The sequence below is a fragment of the Crinia signifera genome, chromosome 6 (genome assembly GCF_055691185.1).
Source record: "Crinia signifera chromosome 6, ASM5569118v1, whole genome shotgun sequence".
Lineage (NCBI taxonomy): Eukaryota > Metazoa > Chordata > Amphibia > Anura > Myobatrachidae > Crinia > Crinia signifera.
Window position 1 is genome coordinate 141476015 of NC_139222.1, and position 21913 is coordinate 141497927.

The 21913-nt window shown below is 44.5% G+C and overlaps 2 protein-coding genes across 2 annotated transcripts; both read left to right on the plus strand.

Moving 5' to 3' along the window:
- Positions 1–2012: 2012 nt before the first annotated feature.
- On the plus strand, positions 2013–8718 carry LOC146009658 (uncharacterized). Its single transcript, XM_083150110.1, has 3 exons — positions 2013–3290; positions 3638–4192; positions 8660–8718. The coding sequence occupies exons 1-3, from the start codon at positions 2738–2740 to the stop codon at positions 8716–8718; spliced, it is 1167 nt and encodes a 388-aa protein (XP_083006236.1). The 5' UTR covers positions 2013–2737.
- Positions 8719–19624: 10906 nt separating this feature from the next.
- Positions 19625–21304, plus strand: HEXIM1 (HEXIM P-TEFb complex subunit 1). The gene has a single exon (XM_083147463.1). It carries the CDS (start codon positions 20029–20031, stop codon positions 20911–20913), a length of 885 nt encoding a protein of 294 aa, XP_083003589.1. The 5' UTR covers positions 19625–20028; the 3' UTR covers positions 20914–21304.
- Positions 21305–21913: the final 609 nt, after the last annotated feature.

Sequence of the window (21913 nt, forward strand, 5' to 3'; positions counted from 1 at the left end):
AGATATATGGTAGTCAATTAATTAGGCCTCACCAGAAAAATAATATATGGTAGTCAATTAATTAGGCACTCTCCATGCTCTGCTAAATCTGGCTCAGCCCTCACTGTCACTGCCTTCTGCACGCTGCTCGCAGCGCCTGTCTGACAGCGGGCAGTATAAAGAGCTGCTCCCTGCACCGCGAGTGCACACAGCCTGCAAGCCGCCCACAGTGCCTGTCTGACAGCAGGCAGTAGTATGGAGAGGCGGAGCTGCTCCCTGCACCGCGCACACACTGTCCTCCTCCTGTGACCTGCCCCCTCTTCCTCACGGCCACTTGCGCTGAGGCATGTAGCGCTGTCTGTGAATGCCTGGATGACATGTCATGTCCGGATCCACCCCCTACCCTGTTAAAGTCGAGTTGCACACACGCCATTTTATGATAGTATGGCCGCCATTTCGGTTCACAGAGTTGCGCAAATAAAGTATAAATACCCGAGTCTGTGTAACAAAGTGGATCATAAGCGCAGCCATACTAATACACATAAATTCATAATACCATACTTACACCAAATAAAATATAGTTAATTAAAGGTTTAGAGCACTACACATCTCTGTATAATGTTTAGTATCGTTATGTTCCGTTTCTTATGCGCAGCACTCCGGTCGTTGCGAAAACTTCGCAACTCATATGGTCCGATAATTACGGACAAAATCCATATTTCAAGGACTATTTCTGCTAAACTGTGTGAGACAAAGGAATCCAGTTGTAACTGGTTCTTGTTGCTGTTTACGACCCCCGGCGACGATGCCAACACACAAAGGACACCAAAGTACACCCCCCCCCCCCCCGCACCAATCCTTATTGGATGTAATATTTTGCTACTTGATATTTGAACCTGTGACCAATGGAAATGGCCTTTGACCCCGATTTGTTTGTAAACTATAAAGATAGCTATCCCTGAGCTGGCTGACTCTCTCTCTTTGGCACTGCATCTCTCCCTACATCTTGACCGGGCTAAGTTCAGTTTGAACGTAGCGAGCTCCGACCGGACTGCGCTGCGATATTCTCTTTACGGTAACATTTGTATTCCTGTTTATGTAAATGTGGCTGATTATATTCTGTATCTGTTTCTGTTCCCCTGTTAGTTTAAAGTGTATTAGTATTATTAAGGGAATTGTATCACGTGTTATCCTGTATTTCTTCTTTCTGTAACCCCCTTTTGTCCGCTAGGGACTAAATACACTGTTTGGAGAATCTATCTCCTCCCTTTGTTATATCCTTGTCTCGAGTCTCATTCGCATCTGGCGAGAAAGGTTTATTACGGGCATTGTCCTTAAAAGGTATTCGCAGTTAAGGGATTAAGTACTGCGAAGGGATATCCTATTACTGGCACTGATCCAGCGTGTACAACACACGGAAAAGGTCTGCTACGTTGCGCTACGCTTTGTTTGCACGTAGCTAGGGATAAAGGGTACGCAAGTTACGGAAAGAGTACGTAAACTGCGCATTTCACTTATTGTTCTTTAGTTATATCAATATCAGCTTTAATAACCCATTGTTCCCTGTGCCTGTTAGCTGTCAATCAAATGACTAACAGGCAGCAGCGCCGCCCTTCCTTCCTTCTTCTCAGTGTGCTGTGCCAGTCCTCACCACTACGCCCCCTCTATTTCCTCCCCTCTTCTTCCATCTCCTCCTTCTCTCCCCTCCTTTCCCCTCAGTCACGAGAGGGGTGTAATGGAATCCTCAGCGCCCTGCCTACGCAGATAGAAGAGGAGGGACTGCACAAGAGTTAAACAGCAAAAGAACAGTGAGTCTTTTATTGTACATGTTTATAACAATTTTTTTAATAATTGTAGATTTTTTTATATTAATTTAGACATTTTTAAATAATGGGCTCTGTTATGTGCCTAAAGGTGGCCATACACGCTGCAATAGCAGCGTGCGATGCGATGTGCGCTCCTGCGGGCATTGCACAGTACAAAAAGTATGTGCTGCACATACTTTTTGTACTGCTTTTGGATCGCATCACACACACATTGCATGCATGCCGTGCGATGCTATCTAGCCCATAACATATGCGATTCTCGCAGCGTGTATGGGCACCTTTAGTGCCTGCAACATTTTGCGGACACAGCACTGAGATGGTGTATGCATACATGTACATGCACCCGAGATCCTAAATAGGATTGCATGTTGCATACGCTTTTACAATCGGGCTGCAGCTTGTTGCAATGGCAATGTGAAAGGGCGCAAAATTTATGGCTTGCAGGAGGGCTCCGGACACCCTAGCACCGGCCCTGTTCGCGCGGGCTTGGATCTGGGAAATCCGAGCCCGCACATCTCTAATTAATAGTAAGAACCTGTTTCACAGTATGCACTAAAGCTTTCACACCCTGGATATTACCTGAATCTTCCAACTGTCAGGATAATTGGGTTGGATTCTTATACCCCTTTCAGACAGAAAAAAAGACCCGGTAATTTCCCTGCTCTTGCCGTGTCGACACGGGTTTTTCTTCTGTCTGAAAGGGTCAACACGGGTCTAAAGTTCCGGGACTTCGACCCAGGTATTTACCTGGGTTTTTCCCGTGTCAGACACGTGTTTGCGGCTGTGTGAAAGGGTCCGACCCGTGTTTTTCTCCCGACTATTGAAAAATCATGCTGATTGGCTGTGCAGCATGGCGCTGCATGATTGGCTGATCTTTACAGGTTCCCTGATTGGCTGAGCGCACGTGGCAGAGGCGTGCAGCGCAGCAGTAAATGGCCATGGCACACTGGAAAGATGAGGAGATCCGTGAGCTGCTCAGTGTCAGAGGGGAGGAAGAAATCCGAAAACAGATTACTGGCACAGTGAAGGACGCTGTAGTCTACACCAATATTGCCAAGGTCCTCACTTCAAGGGGCATTGTGCGTACCCAGCAGCAGGTGGTCAACAAACTAAAAGCTCTGCGCAGGTACTACAACAAAGTTTGTGACAACAACAGGAGGAAAAGTGGTGCTGGGAGGATGGAATGGGTTTACTTCGACCAATGTAACGAGGTCTTTGGCAATTCTGCCCTGGTGAACCCTGTTGCCATATCATCATCCAGTGCAGCTTCATCACGGAGCATAACTCCAGAATGCAGCCCATCTTGCCCACCTATAATGGAGTTGGAAGACAGCATAGACAACAGCATCCCTGATCCTATTGCTGCCATGGAGGACACAATTGATCCATTAGAGGCTGAGGTTGAGGACAGTGGAGCCAGCACCATTACTCCATCTGGGACACCCACTCCTGCACAGACTGAGACCCCAACGTTGCGTCGTAACAGTAAGTTTTTCAAGTATTGTTTGTGTATCTATTTTAATAGATGTACAGGGGGCTATAGGTATCAGCAGGCCTTTAATGCCCCACATGCTGGTACCTGTGGTTCTCCCAAGTATCAGCATGTGTTGCAGGCTTGCTGGGACCTGTAGTCCCACTGTAACACAGGTAACAACCCCGCACCCACTACTACAGCACACGTGTGGTGTGCCCTGGAGAGGGGTATTGTGGGAACCAGTAGTAGTAGTCTCTCTCGCTCTCTCTCTCTCTCTCTCTCTCTCTCTATATATATATCTCTATATATACACTGGCATGCCGCTATTGGATTGTAATGATTTTTCCTTTATTTTTAGTATTTGATGTACCTGCAAGGAAGAAAAAACCGTCAAAGATGGAGCTTGCTACGCGCTCAATGTCAAGAATCCTGGTAGATCATCTCCGAGAGTCCGATCTTGAATTTCAAACTCAAGAGGATGCCCGACTGCAGCGCTTCTTTGACAACGAGAGACAGTTGCAAGATTCCTTTCTCACACAGTTGGTGGGTCTGCACGAACGCATAGCGCGTGAAAATCGAGATGCACAGATGACCTTCCTTACCAATATGGTGTCTACATTACAGAATCCGCAGCCTTACAAGCTGTGTAGTCCGTACGCTGAGGGTGATTATTGTAATCCTCCACACAGAGGCCATACATTTATGCCTTCAAATTCAAGCCAAACTACTGTGCAGGGCCAAGGGCGTAGTTATACTGAAAACATGGGCAATAATTTTTCACATGCCACACAGCCAAGTAGGCCACATGCCAATACCAGTCCACAGGAGACAGTGCATGATACTGTCAATGGCACAGGATATAGTAGGCAATATGGCATTGTGAAAAATTATGCTGATGATTCAGTGAATGCCAGTAATCATAACACTCCTGTTAGCACTGTAATCAGCACTGCCTACAGGCATTTGTAGTAATGTTGCTATATGGTTGTTCTTTTTATCTTTTTTCTGGGCTCGTTCAATTTTTCTTGCTTAAAAAGTGGCACTTACAAGGCCCGTTAAATGCTGTGTTCCATTTTGATGTACACAGTAGAGTATTATGGTTCTTTAGTTTATGAGCCTCAAAAAAGCTCATTTGGTTCTTCAGTTTGGAGCTGAATCAAAGTTCTCAAACTTTTTTTTTATTTAAATGTGTACAAATAGAGTATACTCTAGATATGTGACTGAACATAATCTATAATGTGTACACAGTATGCCTTCTTCTTTATCTTTAAGGCAATAAAAAAATTCCCTGTTTGGGGCTTATATTTATATAATTATATTTTTTTGGGGTGTACTAAGGGCTATTTCACACACTCCGACTCCTGTCGGATGGCGAAACCCCGCACGGCCAGGAAGCCGTGCCACACACCGTAGTTAATAATGGGCACAAATGTGACCATTCACCCAGGCCGCCTGGTTTCAGCCGGATCCCATCATTGTAAACTGCTGTGTGTGGCACAGATTCCTGGCCGTGCGGGTTTTCACTGCCCGGCAGGAGCCAGAGTGTTTCGAATTGCCCTACAGCACAGGTCTTCAACCTGTGGCCCTCCAGATGTTGTGAAACTACATGTCCCACCATACATTGCCACATTTTTTCCTATAGTAGGATGGCAAAAAAACTCAGGGCATGCGGGGACATGTAGTTCCACAACATCTGAAGGGCCACAGGTTGAAGACCTGTGCCCTACAGGTACCAAAAATTGCAAATACAAGTGTTTATCTATATATACAGTGCCGGATGAAAAGGTGTGGCTGCTGGACAGTCAGACTAGGTTTGTGTCTCCCCTATACAATATCAGCTTGGATGGCAGCACAACCTATTCACCCACCACTGATAGTAGACCTATGCTAAATACATATTCTACCTCGTGTTGCAATAGTTCAATGTTGTTTCAGTGTTGAAAGGGTATTTATGACCACTAAAGATTTATATTTGAAAACATTTTATATTTAAAGTGAACTGCATAAAACATGTTTTGTGAAAAATAAAACAAGTTCTTTCAAACATACAACCAATGTGTCCTTGTACTTCTACTGTGTCATAGTATTTAGGTTAATAGAGAGGGTGTTCTGCAACTTGTCAGCCATGTTTAATGCAATGCAGTGAGCAGTCACCACCCACTTTTCATGATCTCATCTCTGTGTGCCTTTAAAACTGTCCTTTTCTTATGACACACAGAGTTTTGCAGGAAAAATCCGGCTTCTGTGTGAAAGGGGTCGACACGGGAAATACCCGGGTTTTTGCTCCTGTGTGAAAGGGGGTCAGCCCCTTGCTGTCTAGTTGTACCCGGGTTTTTGTATCCGGGAAATACCTGGGTTTTTGGGATTTTTCTGTGTGAAAGGGGTATTACACAACTTTTCTGTCTAGGATTAGAGTTCTGTACTGGAATCCTCCCAGAAAATGGTGTTTATTGCACTCTGGTTGCTTGATTAACCCCTTCCCGACGGGGCGTTTTTTGTTAACTTTTTTTTTTTTTTCCTCCTCGCGTTCAAATAAGCGTAACTTTTTTAATTTTCCGGCTATATAGACACATGAGTGCTTTTTTTTTGCGGGACAAGTTGTACTTTTTAATGGTACCATTTACTATACCGTATAATATTCTGGGGAATCAGGAAATAATTCAATGTGGGGTAAAAAGAAAAAAAAAACGCAATTCCACAATTTTGCGCTGGTTACGTTTTTTTTGGAGTTCATAGTTCGTTTAAAATGATGGGTTATCTTTATTCTATGGGTCGTTACGATTCCGGTGACACCAAACTTATATAGTTTTCGTTACGTTTTACCACAAAAAAAAAAATATAGAAAATTTTACGGTTTTTCTAATTTGCGTCGCGTCGCCATGTTCTGCGGCTTATAACTTTTTTATTTTTCCACCTACGGACCTGGGTGAGGGCTCATTTTTTGCGGGCTGAAGTGTACTTTTTAATTAATACCATTATGGGATATGTGCGACTTTCTGATCTCTTTTAGTTACTTTTTTTTGGGTAGGCGATGCGACCAAAAAACGTAGTTTTGGCGTTGGGAATTTTTTTCCGTTTACGCCTTTAACCGTGCGGGATAACTAATGTTATATTTTAATAGATCGGACTTTTAGGAACGCGGCGATACCAAATATGTTTATTTTTTTATTTTTTATTTATTTTTATTTGTGAAATGGAGAAAGGGGGGTGATTTGAACTTTTAATATTTTTTTTTTTTTTTTTAACTTCTTTTTTTTTTAACTTTTACTACAAGGCCCCCTAGTGTACTTGACCACTAGGGGGCGCGATCGCCTGTACTAGGTTCAGCCATAGAGCTCTATGGCTGAACATAGTGATTTTCAGCACTTCCTATTACATCCTGCCAGGCAGGATGTAATAGGAATGCTGACATGGCCAGCACAGGGGTCTACATTAGACCCCTGGCTGCCATGGCAACCGATCGGCACCCTCCGATCTCGCCGCGGGGGGCCCCGATCGGCGCCGGAGGGGGGCGCCCCCCCTCCGGTGCTTAAAGGGTTAAACGGCCACGATCGGCGAACTCGCCGCTCGTGGCCGTGAGAGCAGGTACCTGGCTGTAATATACAGCCATTACCTGCTCTCTTTCAAGCCAGCTCACTCCGTGAGCTGGCTTGATTCCCCCGCAACCGTCATATGACGTACATGTACGTCATATGTCGGGAAGGGGTTAAGCATATTTTTGAAAGATTATTAAACCTTGTTACATCTTGGACAGCAATAAAAATCTTGGGCCCAGGATGGCTCCATACCTCCCAACATTCGGAGACACTGGAGCGGGACAGGGTGCGCAGCGAAGGCTTGCTGCAATTTTTTTAGGGAGTGGCCAATCGGAAAGGGGGTATGCCCTATACTTGCAATCTAAAAGTATAGATGGTATATGGGGATATGCACTTAAGCCTCTCAGATATACACTGCTTACAAAATGATTTTTCAAACCAAATATTTAGTCAAAGGTTGGTTTAGCTACAAGGTCTTTTGTTTGGATTTCATTGCATCAGTAAAATTAGGAATATACTTTCCCATTTACTTAGCAGGTTTTTCAATCTGTCCATTTAAAGGCTTTCCTTTGTTTACAAAAAAAAATCTCTTGTGTGACTAAACATTGTTTTCACTCACCAAAGGACATCAGGGTCTTTGTACAAAATGCCGATATTTACAGAAGTGAGCGATTATTGTCCAACTGCACATGATGTGCTAAGGTACCTCCAGTGATGTCGCTCTCAGTGAGGATTTATTTGTGTGATTGACGGTCAGGATTTCCTTGAGGTAGGCAACAGACAGTTGTAGCAAAAATGTGGCCTACAATTGTGATCCACTACACACAAAACATGCACCATCATCTCAATTCTCGCAGCCATCTTGCACAGACATAGCATTACTTAGCGAGTCGATTATCAAAGGAACTGCAACTGCTGCTACAAATTTCTACACAGTGGTGGGCGTCTTTACTATATTTATGAAACAGGCCTAATATCACTAATGGGGCCTACACACTTAGCAATCTCTGGGTATTTTCTAAGCAATCTCACTAGATCGTATAGAAAATGCCCCTCCATCGTTCCATGTGCAGCGGCCAAAGCGATAGCGATGCGCGCCTCCGCGCGTCGCTATCGCCCAACAAATAATATTCAGCACGCTGCATAAATTTAGTTAATTGCGTCCTGGCCAGTGTTCCCATGGAGGTTTTCAGCGACCTAGCATCGCCCAGAATTGAGATCTCCCAGTGTGTAGGCCCCATTAGAACCTTAAATTAACTCAGAAACTAGATAACGATTCCAGGTAATGAGCTAAGGTAGACCCACCTATTACTTACCTCCATTCTATACAGAGTCTGCTCCTCAAGGGTCTTGCTTTTGTTTGCCCATCCCCCTCCGCACTCACAAACCACCCATATCCTGAACTGGTTAGGATAGAAACAAAGGGTACATAACCTTCTGGTAGCAGAATCTAATCTCCTCCAAATTCTTAGCTAAATCTGCAGCAGTCATTCAATTGCCATCTGATATGGGTTACACTTTTTCCATTAAAGACTAGGAGAATACAAATCTCCACTACATTTCCAGATGTCTCAATCATGTAAAAATGTCATATAGATGAATCCGCTGTATTAGCTCTCCCTCTTCAGTGAGATTATATAACATGCTTCCTCAAGTCTAAAATATGTGCTGGTGTAACTAACAAGGTCAGGCATATCAGCCATATGTTCTGGATCTGCCCAATCACTGTTCTCCTCTGGATCATAGTGTTATCCCCGATCCAGCAAGTCGCACGGCCTTCATTGTCACCTAGATCACAAAATAATGTTTTCTATATAACATATCCGATTATATTATACATTCAGTTAAATATCAAACTGGAGCCATCTTTGGCGTCCAGAGTGATTATGTTCCAAGCCTGTAGAATCCCTACCTCCCCCCACCATTTAGATGAGCCATACAGATTGAAATCATTGGACTGAGAAACAATAAACCTCTCCTCCCTTTTATTAAAAACGACTATTTGGTAGAAATAACACTTTTCAACAAAAGCAAATGACATTCCTTAAGATCTACACATCATTATCTAATTTGTTTTCATTATAAATAACTATGCATGCTTTGTTTCATATGGTGTTTGGAAACTTCACTATGACATCATACGAATGGCCTGTTCCCCACCCTACCCTCATCCCCAAGTTTTATTTTCTATATCCCTTTCTTACCTTATAAATAAAAATGCTAACATTCTAGTGAAGAAAACAAAAACATGCTGGAGTGTCTGTTTCTTTTCATGCTTTATTTTTTGTAATCAATGCAATTTTAGCCTTCGGCCAGCCTCACAATACATTCACCCGTGATAGGAAAAGCTTGGTGTCACTGCAGGCCTTTGTGGCAGTGACGAGGTTAAGCACACACACTAAGCAACTGAAATAGTGATTATTGGCCACTTGCGCTGCCAGTCTACTTCAGATTGTTTCGTCCCGCCCCCTCTCATGTGCAGTACTAGAGGAAGAGTTGAGAAAATATTAAAAGGGCAATACCATTTACTGAAAATAGCACAACTAAATAAAAATCACACATTATCACTTTTATTATTAAACAGTTACAATAAAAGTATTTACTGATTATACATACGTACTACAGAACAGAAACTAAACATTTTATAGTAAAACCTGGGATGTTCTAAACAAGTTGCATTGTCATATTAGATGACAGAATGTGACAAAGTAGTAGTGATTATAGGACTAGAATGTGATATATGGAGTAATTATAGGAAATTGTGTTATTTGTGTAATTTACCTTTCAATCACTCTTCTACATACCGTATATACTCGAGTATAAGCCGACCCGAATATAAGCCGAGGCCCCTAATTTTGCCCCAAAAATCTGGGAAAACTTATTGACTCGAGTATAAGCCGGGGGTGGGAAACACAGCGGTTACTGGTCTGACACACACACACACACACATACGGTATTACCGGTAGTATACATACAAACAGCGAAGAACTCACAATGTATACAAACAATACTGACAAAAACACACAAATGGTATACACACAGTTGACACAGACATACACACACTTGCACAGTATACATACACATGCACAGTATACACACATGCACAGTATACATACACACACATGCACAGTATACATACACACACAGACATGCACAGTATACATACACGCACAAACATGCACAGTATACATTACATACACACACATACACACACATAGACATGCACAGTACACATAGTGTGTAAAAAAACAGCATAAAGGTAATTTATTACAGCACTTACCCAGAGCCCCCTCACTGCCCCCCCCCCCCCCCCCCACACACACTGGAATTTCTTTAACATTTCATGTTGGTACCTTTATTCACAGTACCGGTACTTTAGACGCAGGACGGAGCAGAGGGAGCAGAGCACCAGGCAGGAAGTGTCAACCTCTGACACTCCTGCGTGGGTCCGGCCCCTGCTCTGTCCTGCTGCAGCGCGGCGCCGGCGGGAGAACGGGCGGGCAAGGTAGGGAAACCGGCTGGTGAGCTGGGAGAGCGGGCGGATAAGGCAGGGAAGCCGGCGGCAGCAGTGCACAGCTCCGGCGCTTTGTGATATGTCTGCGCCCGGAGCTAGTGTTCTGCCGGCTCCGCCGATGTGTATTTTCCACTTGACTCGAGTATAAGCCGAGGAGGGGGTTTTCTGCCCAAAAAATTGGGCAGAAAAACTTGGCTTATACTCGAGTATATACGGTACTTTGCTGCTGGCAGTTTCTGCCACAGGATAGCATCATCAGACAATCTACCGGTATAAAAGGGCATACACACAGAGCGATTTTGTGCTCTCTTCTAAGCAATCTGGCAAGATTACACTTATATAGAAATATAGATTTCACTTTGAAGTAAAACCCCACCCAAATCTAATTCTCTCTTAACAAGTAACATCTGCCCCACCTGCAGTGCACATGATTTTGTCCATCTAAAGATGCTTACACACGGGGGCGATTTTGTGTAATATCGCGGGAAATATGGTCGCTAAGCGACCATATTGCCTGCGATGGGAGTGTGCACCGGCGATATATCGCCGGGTGCGCGCTCCCGTTTTTACCCCTGCAGTGATCAGCTGACAGCTGATTTCCACTGCAGGCCTCCCCCCGGCAGTTTCTTTTTCATCAGCGACCATCTCTGGTCGCTGATGAAAAGGAGAAACTGAGCAATATAATGCTCAGCCATATATGGCTGAGCAATATATCTCCCCCGTGTGTACGGGGCTTTAGAAGGATTTTGTCAGAAAGAGTGAACTAGAATAAGGCCCTATGTGTGTATGCCCCTTAAGTATATTAGCAGGCAGCAATGAACATGCATTTGTATCTTTATAAGGGAAAATGGTACTTATGTATTATCTGGGCTTCCATGTTAAATGCTCCCGATTTTTTCATACCCCTACTATCCAACTACGCATGGAGTTGATTTTATATAGTGTGGCGAGCGCAGCGAGCCACCATGCCCGAAGCGTGGCGAGCGGACGCGGTCTCATAAGAAAAACGGGAGCCCAGATATTACATAAGTACCGGGAAAATATATGTTGTAAATGTAAAAATGTCACTATTTATTTTAAAGTGCCATGCAGTGCATGCAGCTATTCTGTGAGACAATCAGTTTACTAGATCAGACCACAAAATGATTGCCTCCACTATGTAAAAGTTGCAGCTATAGTTTAACAAACTGGAAACTTAACAGATCTGCATTTGTTACTGAAGCTTGGGGTTTGGTGTATAAATGGTCTGTACATCATTAATTAATTAAAGGCAGATTAAATGGGACCAAGATAAACACCAATCTTCATGTGATGGGGTTCAATCGAATGTCAGTTCGATTGCGTGGTTTTCCACCGGGTACTCCGGTTTCCTCCCACAATCCAAAAATATACTGGTAGATCAATTAGCTCCCAACAAAATTAACCATAGAATTAATGTGTGTGTTAGTACATGTGGTAGGGAATATAGATTGTAAGCTCCACTGGGACAGGGCCTGCTGTGAATGTTGTTAAATATGTGTGCGCTATATAAATCTTCTTTTCCTTACTTAAACCATTTTTGATGGAAGTAAAATAATGTGGTTTTCTGCAACAATAATACTTATACCAGTGTCCTCTGCTGATGCAGCTATATCTATGTACCCTGTAACTGTCCTCTATTATATTCAACTTCTTTTTACATGTATTTATGTACTGTGTAATTGTGTGCTGTGTATCTCTTGTGGTGCCATATGAATAAAGGATGATGAGAACCACAATAATATTACATATCTAAGCATCATACTTAAAGGTCATCCTGATTAGACTGCACGTGCTTGTTGTTTACTTGGCTCTTGAAAAGGTTCTTCATTTGTCAAAGCCTGTCACTATGTACGGCGCTGCGGACACTTTGCGGCGCCTTATAAATAAACGTACTACTACTACTACTACTGTATTATTGGAGTGTCACAGTGCTGTACAGACTTTAGCCCAGTAGAGATTGATTCATTATCATATTGACTGCTGTTTACCTTCTATCATCTGTAGCCTGTTATTTTCAATAAACCTACTCTGGATTGGAATCAACGTGTGGACAATTCTTCTTATTCACTTACAACCTGTAGGCATCTGACAATAACTGCATTATCTATAAAATACTGGTATGTTTGTATTGCTTTGTCCTCTGCTACAGTATGGACAGTCATTCTCTCACTCAAGTTTCAAATTCGGTCCCAGTTTCACATTCCATTTCCAAGCACTACTCTCATGCACCCTCTCCAGGCTTCACCACTACCATTTTTGTGTTCTTCATGGCAGCATGGTCTGTTTTTTGGTCCTTGCCACTGCAGGTCTTTAACGATATTTGATTAGCCCTTTGTTGGCGGTGCCTCCTCAATTGTCAATTGTCCCATGACAAAATTCCCCCATCTGGAAGTCACTTGATAAAGAGGAGTGGGCCCAAAATCAAAAAGTGCACCACAAGCAATTCTAATTGCGCACCACAAGCATGTTACAAAAAATATAATGTACATATTTATACACTCTATTACTGGTATAATGATATGTGTACTGGCTCATTTACACTATCTAGTACAGGGGTGTCAAACTCAAATTCATCGGGGGCCGCATCAGCAGTTTGGTCACCCTCAAAGGGCCGGTTGTATCTGTAGGTCCCCCTGTATAATTATAATGCCATGACACCACAGGCTGCTCCCCCTGTATAATAATGCCATGACACCACAGACTGCTACCCCTGTATAATATAATAAAAGTAATGCCATGACACATAAATGATTATACAGGAGGAGCAGCCTGTGGTGTCATGGCATTGTTATTATTATACACAGGGACACCTCAGGAAACAGCAGATATAAATATTTTTTTTTATTGTGAGTGTGATCCTCATCCTCACTTCGTGTTTCTCCGTCTGTCCTGCAGCTGCTGCGGCTTCCAGCTTTTCTTCACTGCTTGCTGCGGCCACACTGTCCCCGACTCCCGGTCCAGCTTCCCTGCCTGCTCCTACTTCTCTACAGACGCATGGGCGGGCGGCGTCATCGTCATTACGTCCCCACCCAGTGTCTGTCACTGCCGGGCATCAGAGGGAACAGGCGGCCGGGCCCTCCTCCACGTAGCCGTGGAGGCCGGCGGCCATGTTTCTGTAGCCGCATACATATGTGCCTACAGGAACATGGCCGCCGACAGTGGAGGAACAGGTAAGGCGGTGGGGTGGGTGAGAGGAGGTGGCCTAGGCAGGAGCTGGGACACACTGCCCTGCGTGCTATCTCCTCGCGCGGGCCACATGACGAGGTCTGGCGGGCCGGATTTGGCCCGCGGGACTTGTGTTTGACACCCGTGATCTAGTAGATACCGAAGGAGCTGGTCTTAATCCTGCTACTTCCTAGATATCAGCTGGGAATACTCTAGTTCAAAGGATAACAAAAATATAAGGGATCTAATTTTAACTATGGTTCAACTAGATGTTTCTGAGCCACAGCATATTTTCTCATCCCAGCACAGAGCCCATTGCGCTGATGTAATCAGAATAAACTAATAAGGCACATAATCACAGCAGCCACCTGCCAGTTAGTAAACGATTATGACTTCCTTGCATCATGCAGACCTCAGCAAATTATAGTACACTTACCACTTGGAATACAGTATATTACATTTCACTAAAAAAATCTTCTGCTATGCCACATTTCATAATCTGAGACTGTCCTCCATCCCTCCGCTCCCTTTTCTTTTCATTCTCGGTACCCTCAAATCTCCTGCTAGTCCATTAAAATTCTTTCTTATATTGATCGATCTAATTTTAACACCTTTAGTCCACATTGCTATTTTCCTCAGCTTATCATGATTGCAGCTTGCTTTGTGCATGGTTAAGAATGAACTGACATCACAGTGTGTACTGACAGTGAATTTTGTTCATTGCTGAAATCTTTGCTGTGTGTGTGTGTGTGTGTGTGAGTGTATGCGTTGGTGACTGATCCTTTTTTTCTTCAACATCTTTCATAGCTGTACGTCTCTCAACCATCATGTGAAAATTAGTTTTGATCTCTACATTTGGACCACATTGGTACCTTACACAGGGATGCAGTCAAAATCCTGACAGGGTCAAAATCCTGAATGGGTCAAAATCCTGACAAGGACAAAATCCTGACATTTAAAATCCGAAATGTCGAAATACAGACATATAGAATGTACAGGTGAAACAGTCAACATGACTGTGTCAACAGGTCGACATGGTTATTTTCACTGCTTTTTTTCGGGTAAAAAAACTGTGAAAAAACCCATGTCAACCTTGCGCCCTGTCGACACAAACTCATGTTGACTGTTTCATCTGGACATTGTATATGTCGGTATTTTGACCTTGTCGGGATTTAAAATGTTGGGATTTTGTCCTTGTCGGGATTTTAAATGTCGGGATTTTGTCCTTGTCGGTATTATGACCCATTCGGGATTTTGACTCTTTCGGGATTTTCATACCGAATCCCTTACACAGATTTATGTGGTCAATTTGAAAAGAGGTGAAGAAAGCACTAAGGGGCCCATCTATTATTGCTTATGTATTGAATGCAATCTGGGTTTGGTATTAGTGCTCAGTGAGCTGAAGGAACTTCTGCGCACTTGAACAGTGGACCTTTTTTATAGAAGGTTCCTGCATAACCCTCCAGAAATACATTTGCAGTGTGTAGCATGTAGCTGTGGGTAATAATCTACGGAATTATAATAAATTTGGCAGCATCGCATTTCCCATAAAAAACTATACTGTAGGTATGCGGCTGCTGGCAGGAATGGTGGGATTGGAACAAGTATCAGAGATATCTGATGATGTGCCCACTACATACATTCAGGGTATACTTAACAGTGGCTTAACTACAAAATGCGCCCCCCCCTCCCCCCCGGCCAAAAATTAGGGAAACAACACCCCCCCCCCCCCTGTCTTACCAATCTTTTTGCCGCCACCGGGACCCGCAGATCTACTTGTCTGCGGTCCTGGCGCTCCTCCTGGCTCCTACTAACGAAAGTAACCATCACAAAATGGCTGCCCCCTAACAGCAGACCATTTTTGAGGATGCAAGAGGTTGCCTCCTCTAGCATCCTCAAAAAGTGTCTGTTCCTGAACAGTGCAGCGTATCAATAGCCCCGCAGACCCCCGGCGCCCACACTTAACTCAGCTATTGTTATGCCACTGATACTTAATATTTGAAGGTAACCAACAAATTTGGATTAAGCCACAAATATACAATGATAAGTGGGCCCATAACTGAGCTACTGTATGGGCTTAATTTAGACCTGATCATAAAGCTGATTTTTTTAGCAAATGGACAAAACCATGTTGCACTGCAGGTGAGGCAAATGTAACATGTGCAGACAGATTAAAGATGTGTACATGTGCATTCTGTCTCGTGGAAGGTTTTTGACTACCTTCACTTACAATTTTGAATATGTGCTACAGGTTGAGTATCCGGTATCCGGACATCCCTTATCCGAATTATTCCAAAAACCGTGGTTTTTGGAATCATTCGATTTTTATTTTTTTTAACCCCTAACCTTCTTTTCATACTTACCAAGTCCCCGGGCATCCACAGCAGGCCTCCGGCATCTTCTCCAGGGTCTCCAGCGGTCCCAGGAATGCATTGCGCGAGTGTGTGCGCACGCCGGTCACGTCACCGGTGCGCGCGCACACTCGCGCAATGCATTCCTGGGACCGCTGGAGACCAGGAGAAGATGCCGGAGGCCTGCTGTGGACGCCCGGGGACTGCGCGGACGCCGAGGGACGCCCGGGGACCATCAGGGGACAGGTAAGTATGGCTGCAAAAAATAAAATCCAAAAACCGGAAAATTCCCCTATCCGAAATGCTCGCGGTCCCGAGCATTTCGGATAGGGGATACTCAACCTGTATTTGGCCTATGGCCATATACACTATAGACATAGTCAAAATTGTCTTGCCTGCACAGTCTATCTCTACTTGCGATACCAACCTCGCGGGGCTGCACATTGATATTGCATGCAGGGTTCACACTGTGCAATTTTGACTATCTATTTAAAATGTAAGCCAAAAACGCACCGCGTGTACACAGCTATAGATTTTGGGGAGTTATTTTGTTTCTGTGCAGAGTAAATACTGGCTGCTTTATTCTTACACCGCATTTAGATTTCAGTTTGAGCACACCTCACCCAAATCTAACTCTCTCTGCACATATAACATTTAACCCACCTGCAGTGGGTTAAATGGTTTGCCCATTTTTGCTAAAAAAGCAGCTTTGTGATCAGGTCTGAATTAGACCCTAAGTGAAGTGTGCATTTCCTAAAGATGCTCGTTAATAGGAACTGTTGATGGATAACTTCCCCTATTTACTATAACTGATATGCCAGAATCCCTATGTCATAACTATACACTTTATGCCTGTGAAGGCATTCTTGCAGGAGGGATCTTCTGATCCCTCTCCATTTGCCTCTGTCAGACTCTGGAAAACTAAGGGGGCATACACACGGGGCAGTTCTAGCCCTATTTTTAAGCAATCTGTCCAGATCGCTTGGAAATTAAGCACGGATCGCTATGTGTGAATGCCCCCAAGCAACGGCGGTGCGCAGTCCTCCCCGTCGCCATCGACTGACCAGATCTTGGCAACATGTATTCAATATTTAGTCAGAAAACTGAGAGAAAACTGGTCAGTACTGTTTGCTCAGCACACCTGTGCTAAACCAGTGGTTCTCAACCTCGGTCCTCAAGGACCCCAAACAGTGCATGTTTTGCAGGTCTCCACACAGAATCACAAGTGAAGTAATTAGCTCCACCTGTGATCTTTTAAAATGTGAGTAATGAGTGCACCTGCCGGGTGACCTGTAAAACGTGCACTGTTGGGAGTCCTTGAGGACCGAGGTTGGGAATCACTGTGCTAAACTACATCGCTCAGCATGGGGCAGGAGTCACCTTCTGTGTAAGAGCCTTAAGGAGAAGTCTATAGAAAATATGAAATACTCCTTCATACCTCCACATATGACCCGTTCCAGGAGGGATACAATGATCTGTTCTGGGCTTCCCTCTTATAGGGACTATACACGTAGAGATTTAGGGACATTTTCTAAGGAACATCACGAGATTGCTTAGAAAATGCCCTTACATCACTCCGTGTGTAGGAGCATAGCGATCTTACATCACTCCGTGTGTAGGAGCATAGCGATCTTACATCACTCCGTGTGTAGGAGCATAGCGATCTTACATCACTCCGTGTGTAGGAGCATAGCGATCTCACATCACTCCGTGTGTAGGAGCATAGCGATCTTACATCACTCTGTGTGTAGGAGCATAGCGATGCTCGGCCCGAGATTAATATCCAGACATTAATCTCTTAATCACCATGCAGCGCCAGTGTTCTCCAGAAAAATCACTCAGCATACAGTGCTGACACATCACTGTGTGCTGAGCAATCTTGCATTGCTCAAAACGCTCAGCAAATTGCCACATGTGTAGGCCCCTTTAATTTATGATTGCCATCACCTGTTTTAAACAGGTTAATGGATGAGAAAGGTGCTTCAACACAGGTGATAGCAATTATAAATTAAGGGGGGTGGAGTCCAGGAAAAGAGCATTATGTCCCTCCTGGAGAGGGTCATGTTAGGAGCGTGCTGGGGGTGTAACTTGTAGCTATGAATGTTACTGCTACAGCTATCCCAGTGAGCAACAGTAAATAGTGGGGGCATTTTTGTAAATTAATTAAAAACATCCATACCCTCCAACATGACCATTAGGTACAAAATGCTCTTTTCCGAGACTTCATCTAAAGCCGTGTACACACGGCTGCGTTAGGGGCTGAAATCGCTGGAAACATGTTCGCTGGGGACCATATTGCCAGTGATGGGAGTGTGCCTCGGCGATAAATCGCCAGGTGTGCGCTCCCGTTTTCAGCCCCGTTCTAATGACCAGCTGATTACCTCTGGTCGCTGATGAAAAGGAGACACTGAGCACTATATCTCCAAGTGTGTACGCACCTTTACTGTTTGATAATATGGTTATAATTTGCCATGTTGAAACACCCTTCTCATCAATTTACAAGTTAAGCACAGGGGATGGCAATTATACATTATGTGGGTAGTCTAGGAGCATAGCATTTTATACCTAATGAAATAGGTCATGTTGGAGGGTATGAAACTCTATCACAAAACACACTGATAAAATAAGCACTGCAGCACTGACAATATAATAAATGCATAGGCCCCTTAATAAGCTTAAAATAATAAAAAAAATATAAGACATTTGTATTACAAAATCACTACTTAAAAAAAATATTTTTTATAAAGCTTGGAACTGACCCTGACCTTTGGCAATGGAATTACGTGTTTTGATAATAGAATCATACTGTGCTATGTTAATGCACTGAACATAACCACTAGTTACATAGACACTCTCACAGAGATCAACTTCTACAAACGTTAGACAGTGTGATATATACTGCCCAGGTGTTGTGCAAGGAAATGCAATTCTGCCCACTTCCTGTTGGCTTCAAAGTTTTGTCATTTCCGCTTTAAGACGGGACTAATTACGGCGTATGTTTACAAGAACCTGCGCGGAGAGTTTTACACATTGAATGTTAATATATGAATCATTGTATACCTCCGCCCTAGATGACAAAATATGCCACGCTTCTAGGCGCTTTTAATATTGGCGCTCAGGCCATTCATTTCTCAGTCCTGGATGTACTCCCGCGTGTAGAAGTGTGTCCGATGTAACATATGTCGAAAATGGGCGCTATTTTTACGCTCCCCCTTACTCCCCCTCCCTATAGCTACAGGGTTTCTGGTATGTGTGTGTACATGGGAGGGGGGATATTAAAACAATTTATGACCGCTTTCATTTTGCGATTGTTTTGTTCTACCAAACTGTAGCATAACAGAAATCTGCCATTAACGTTATGCTACTCCGTCTGAAATCGTATACAGTTACACTAGGAAAATATGATGTTCCACCCACTGGCCAGCACAAATGGTACGGCCCACGGTCGGCGATTGGTTGGATGATCATAAACAGACAGCTACATCAGCCGATGGCATTTCGTTTAGAGCTTGGCAACAGCCCGTTGATCCCCCATCCAATAAAATGTTAGAATAGGCGCTGCTCGATTTGCCAGCGCCCATTGGCCATCGCTCAGGTGACATCAGAGGCTTTGTGGGAGTGGTAGTCAAATATACTTTAACCCCTCATCTGCGACAAACAATGTGGACTACAACTCCCATGAGTCAACTTCGATATGAGAACGACGCATGCGCTTAGTGTGGGGGCCGGGTTTAGTATAAAAGACAGCGTCCCAGGCTGGGCAGCAGCAGTCGGAGGTTGGTTGGCAAGCGTGTGTATGCTAGCTCAGAAACAGGAGAGAACGAAGGCGGAGGAGGAGGGGGGCTCAGCTGCCCAGTTTGTGTGTCCTTACAGCAGCCGCCAGCTGGTGGCAGCCTTAACAACTGCATTCCAGTGCAGAAGCCTCTAGTCAACACGCTTGCCTCTGAAGTGGGAAGAGCAGTGTCTGGAGATCCCATCTCAAAGGTGCTGCTGTCATATGCAAGGTGGATTTATATTACAGGCAAGTTGATTCCCGCTGCTTCATGTCTCCATGAGCACTTAACACCTAATAGAGAGCTGAGCAGCGTGTCAGTAGCAAGCCTTGCGCCCTTGTGGCACTTTGAGTGCTCTGTTGCACCCCAGGAGGGAAGATTGGGGTGCCATGGCTGAAGTGGGAGTTCAGGAGCCAGCCTTACCCTGCAAAACTTTGGCAGGTGGGGGATCCCTGCTGGCCAGCGAAGATAGTGGGTGGCAACCGAGAGCAGAGGAGGGGAGAGGGGAGTGCCTGAGAAGAAATCCCTCCACCCTGTCGTCCTGCCCAGAAGAAGAAGAAGACGAGGACCATGGCAAGGTAGAAGAGCTTGGCCATGGCAAAAGCCAGCAGGAGGAAGCGTGGAAGGAGCTGGGCAAAAAGAGGCACCGGAGGCTGCCATCCAAAAAGAAGAGAAGGTGGAAGCCTTACAATAAGCTGACCTGGGAGGAGAAGAAGCGCCTGGAAGAGCGGGAGTCTCAGAGGGCGTCCAGGATGAGGGCAGAAATGTTCGCCAAGGGTCAGCCTGTGGCACCCTACAACACCACCCAGTTCCTCATGGACGATCATGACCAGGAGGAACCAGACCTGTGCCCGCCGCAGCGGAGAGGCCCTGCCGCCCTTCCCTCCCTGCATGCCAACTCTTTCAGCAAAGGTGACAGCACGGAGGAGGACGTGGAGGAGGAGGACGATGGCACTGGCAGCGACGGCATGGGCAGTGATGACGGGGCAGAATTCTTACAGAAGGACTTTTCCGAGACCTATGAGCGCTACCATGCAGAGACCCTGCAGGACATGAGCAAGCCGGAGCTAATCCGGGAATACATGGAGCTGGAAAAGTGCTTGAGCCGCATGGAGGAAGAGAACAATCGCTTGAGGCTCCAGGAGGTGTCGGCCGCACAGGTAGCGGGGTCCAAGGACTCAAAGATCCAGGAATTGGAGATGGAGCTAGAGAAGCTCCGAGAAGAAAATCAGAGGCTGCTGCGGGAAAGGGAACCGGGGGTGGCTGACCCTTAGCTGCCATTGCACATGCACCTCCATCCCAAGCTGGACTTTTCCCCCTTCCCATGTACTCTCTGACCGTCATTACAGAGCCATAAACCTGCCCCCAGACACACGTGCCCGCGACCGAACCCACGCATTGGGAGCCCACACAAATGTCCTGACCAGAGTGCGCATTGCAATGACTTATGACTGTGACTGTGTGCATCACGTTCAGAGACTCCGACTTCCTTACAGTACGTGATCACAGGACAGACTAGTTTTATGGTGTCTATAGATCCTATACCTGTTTTTGTTACAGCTATCTTGTCATTTATAACGCTGGTCCTATTCTCTCACATTTTCTTATTTTCATGTAATGTTTATTTTTCTCTTAACTCTGAAGATTTTTTTTTTTTTTTTTTTTTTTTTTTTTTGTAAAATAAATGTCCAAACTTTACCAATTCCGTTTAAATTATTTATTGTTTTTTTTTTGTCAAGTAATGCATGTTTGTTTTACATGTAGCTATACCTCTTCTGCCCCTCCCACATTTCCTAATTAATATACTTAAATGTTTTGTTGGTGTTTATTTATTTAAGAAATGTATTTATTGTTTTGTTATTTCTGCACCATGATTCCATATCCTTGCATGCATTACTGCATTTTGTTCCATATATAGATAGATATAAGTGTATGGCAATTGTGTAATTATACCCCTTTCACATCGCACCTAATTACTTGGTTCATGCCGGTTTGACCCAGTAATTGGTGCGATGTGAAAGAGGTTACTGGGTCCAGCAAACCGGTAGCAACATAGCCATACGAACCGGTAAAAAAGAAGGGTTCTTACTGGTTCGTTGCCGTGTTGCTTCCTGGTGTGAACAGGTTAATCGGGTCGAACGACAACTCTAAGCGCTGCCACCTCCCCTGCATGATGTCAGCAAACCGGCAATATTCTTGGGTTCGCTGAAGCGATCTGAGCAGGCCAAAGTGCAGGGTCACACCGGAACTGAACCATTTCAAAGTTCCCATGCA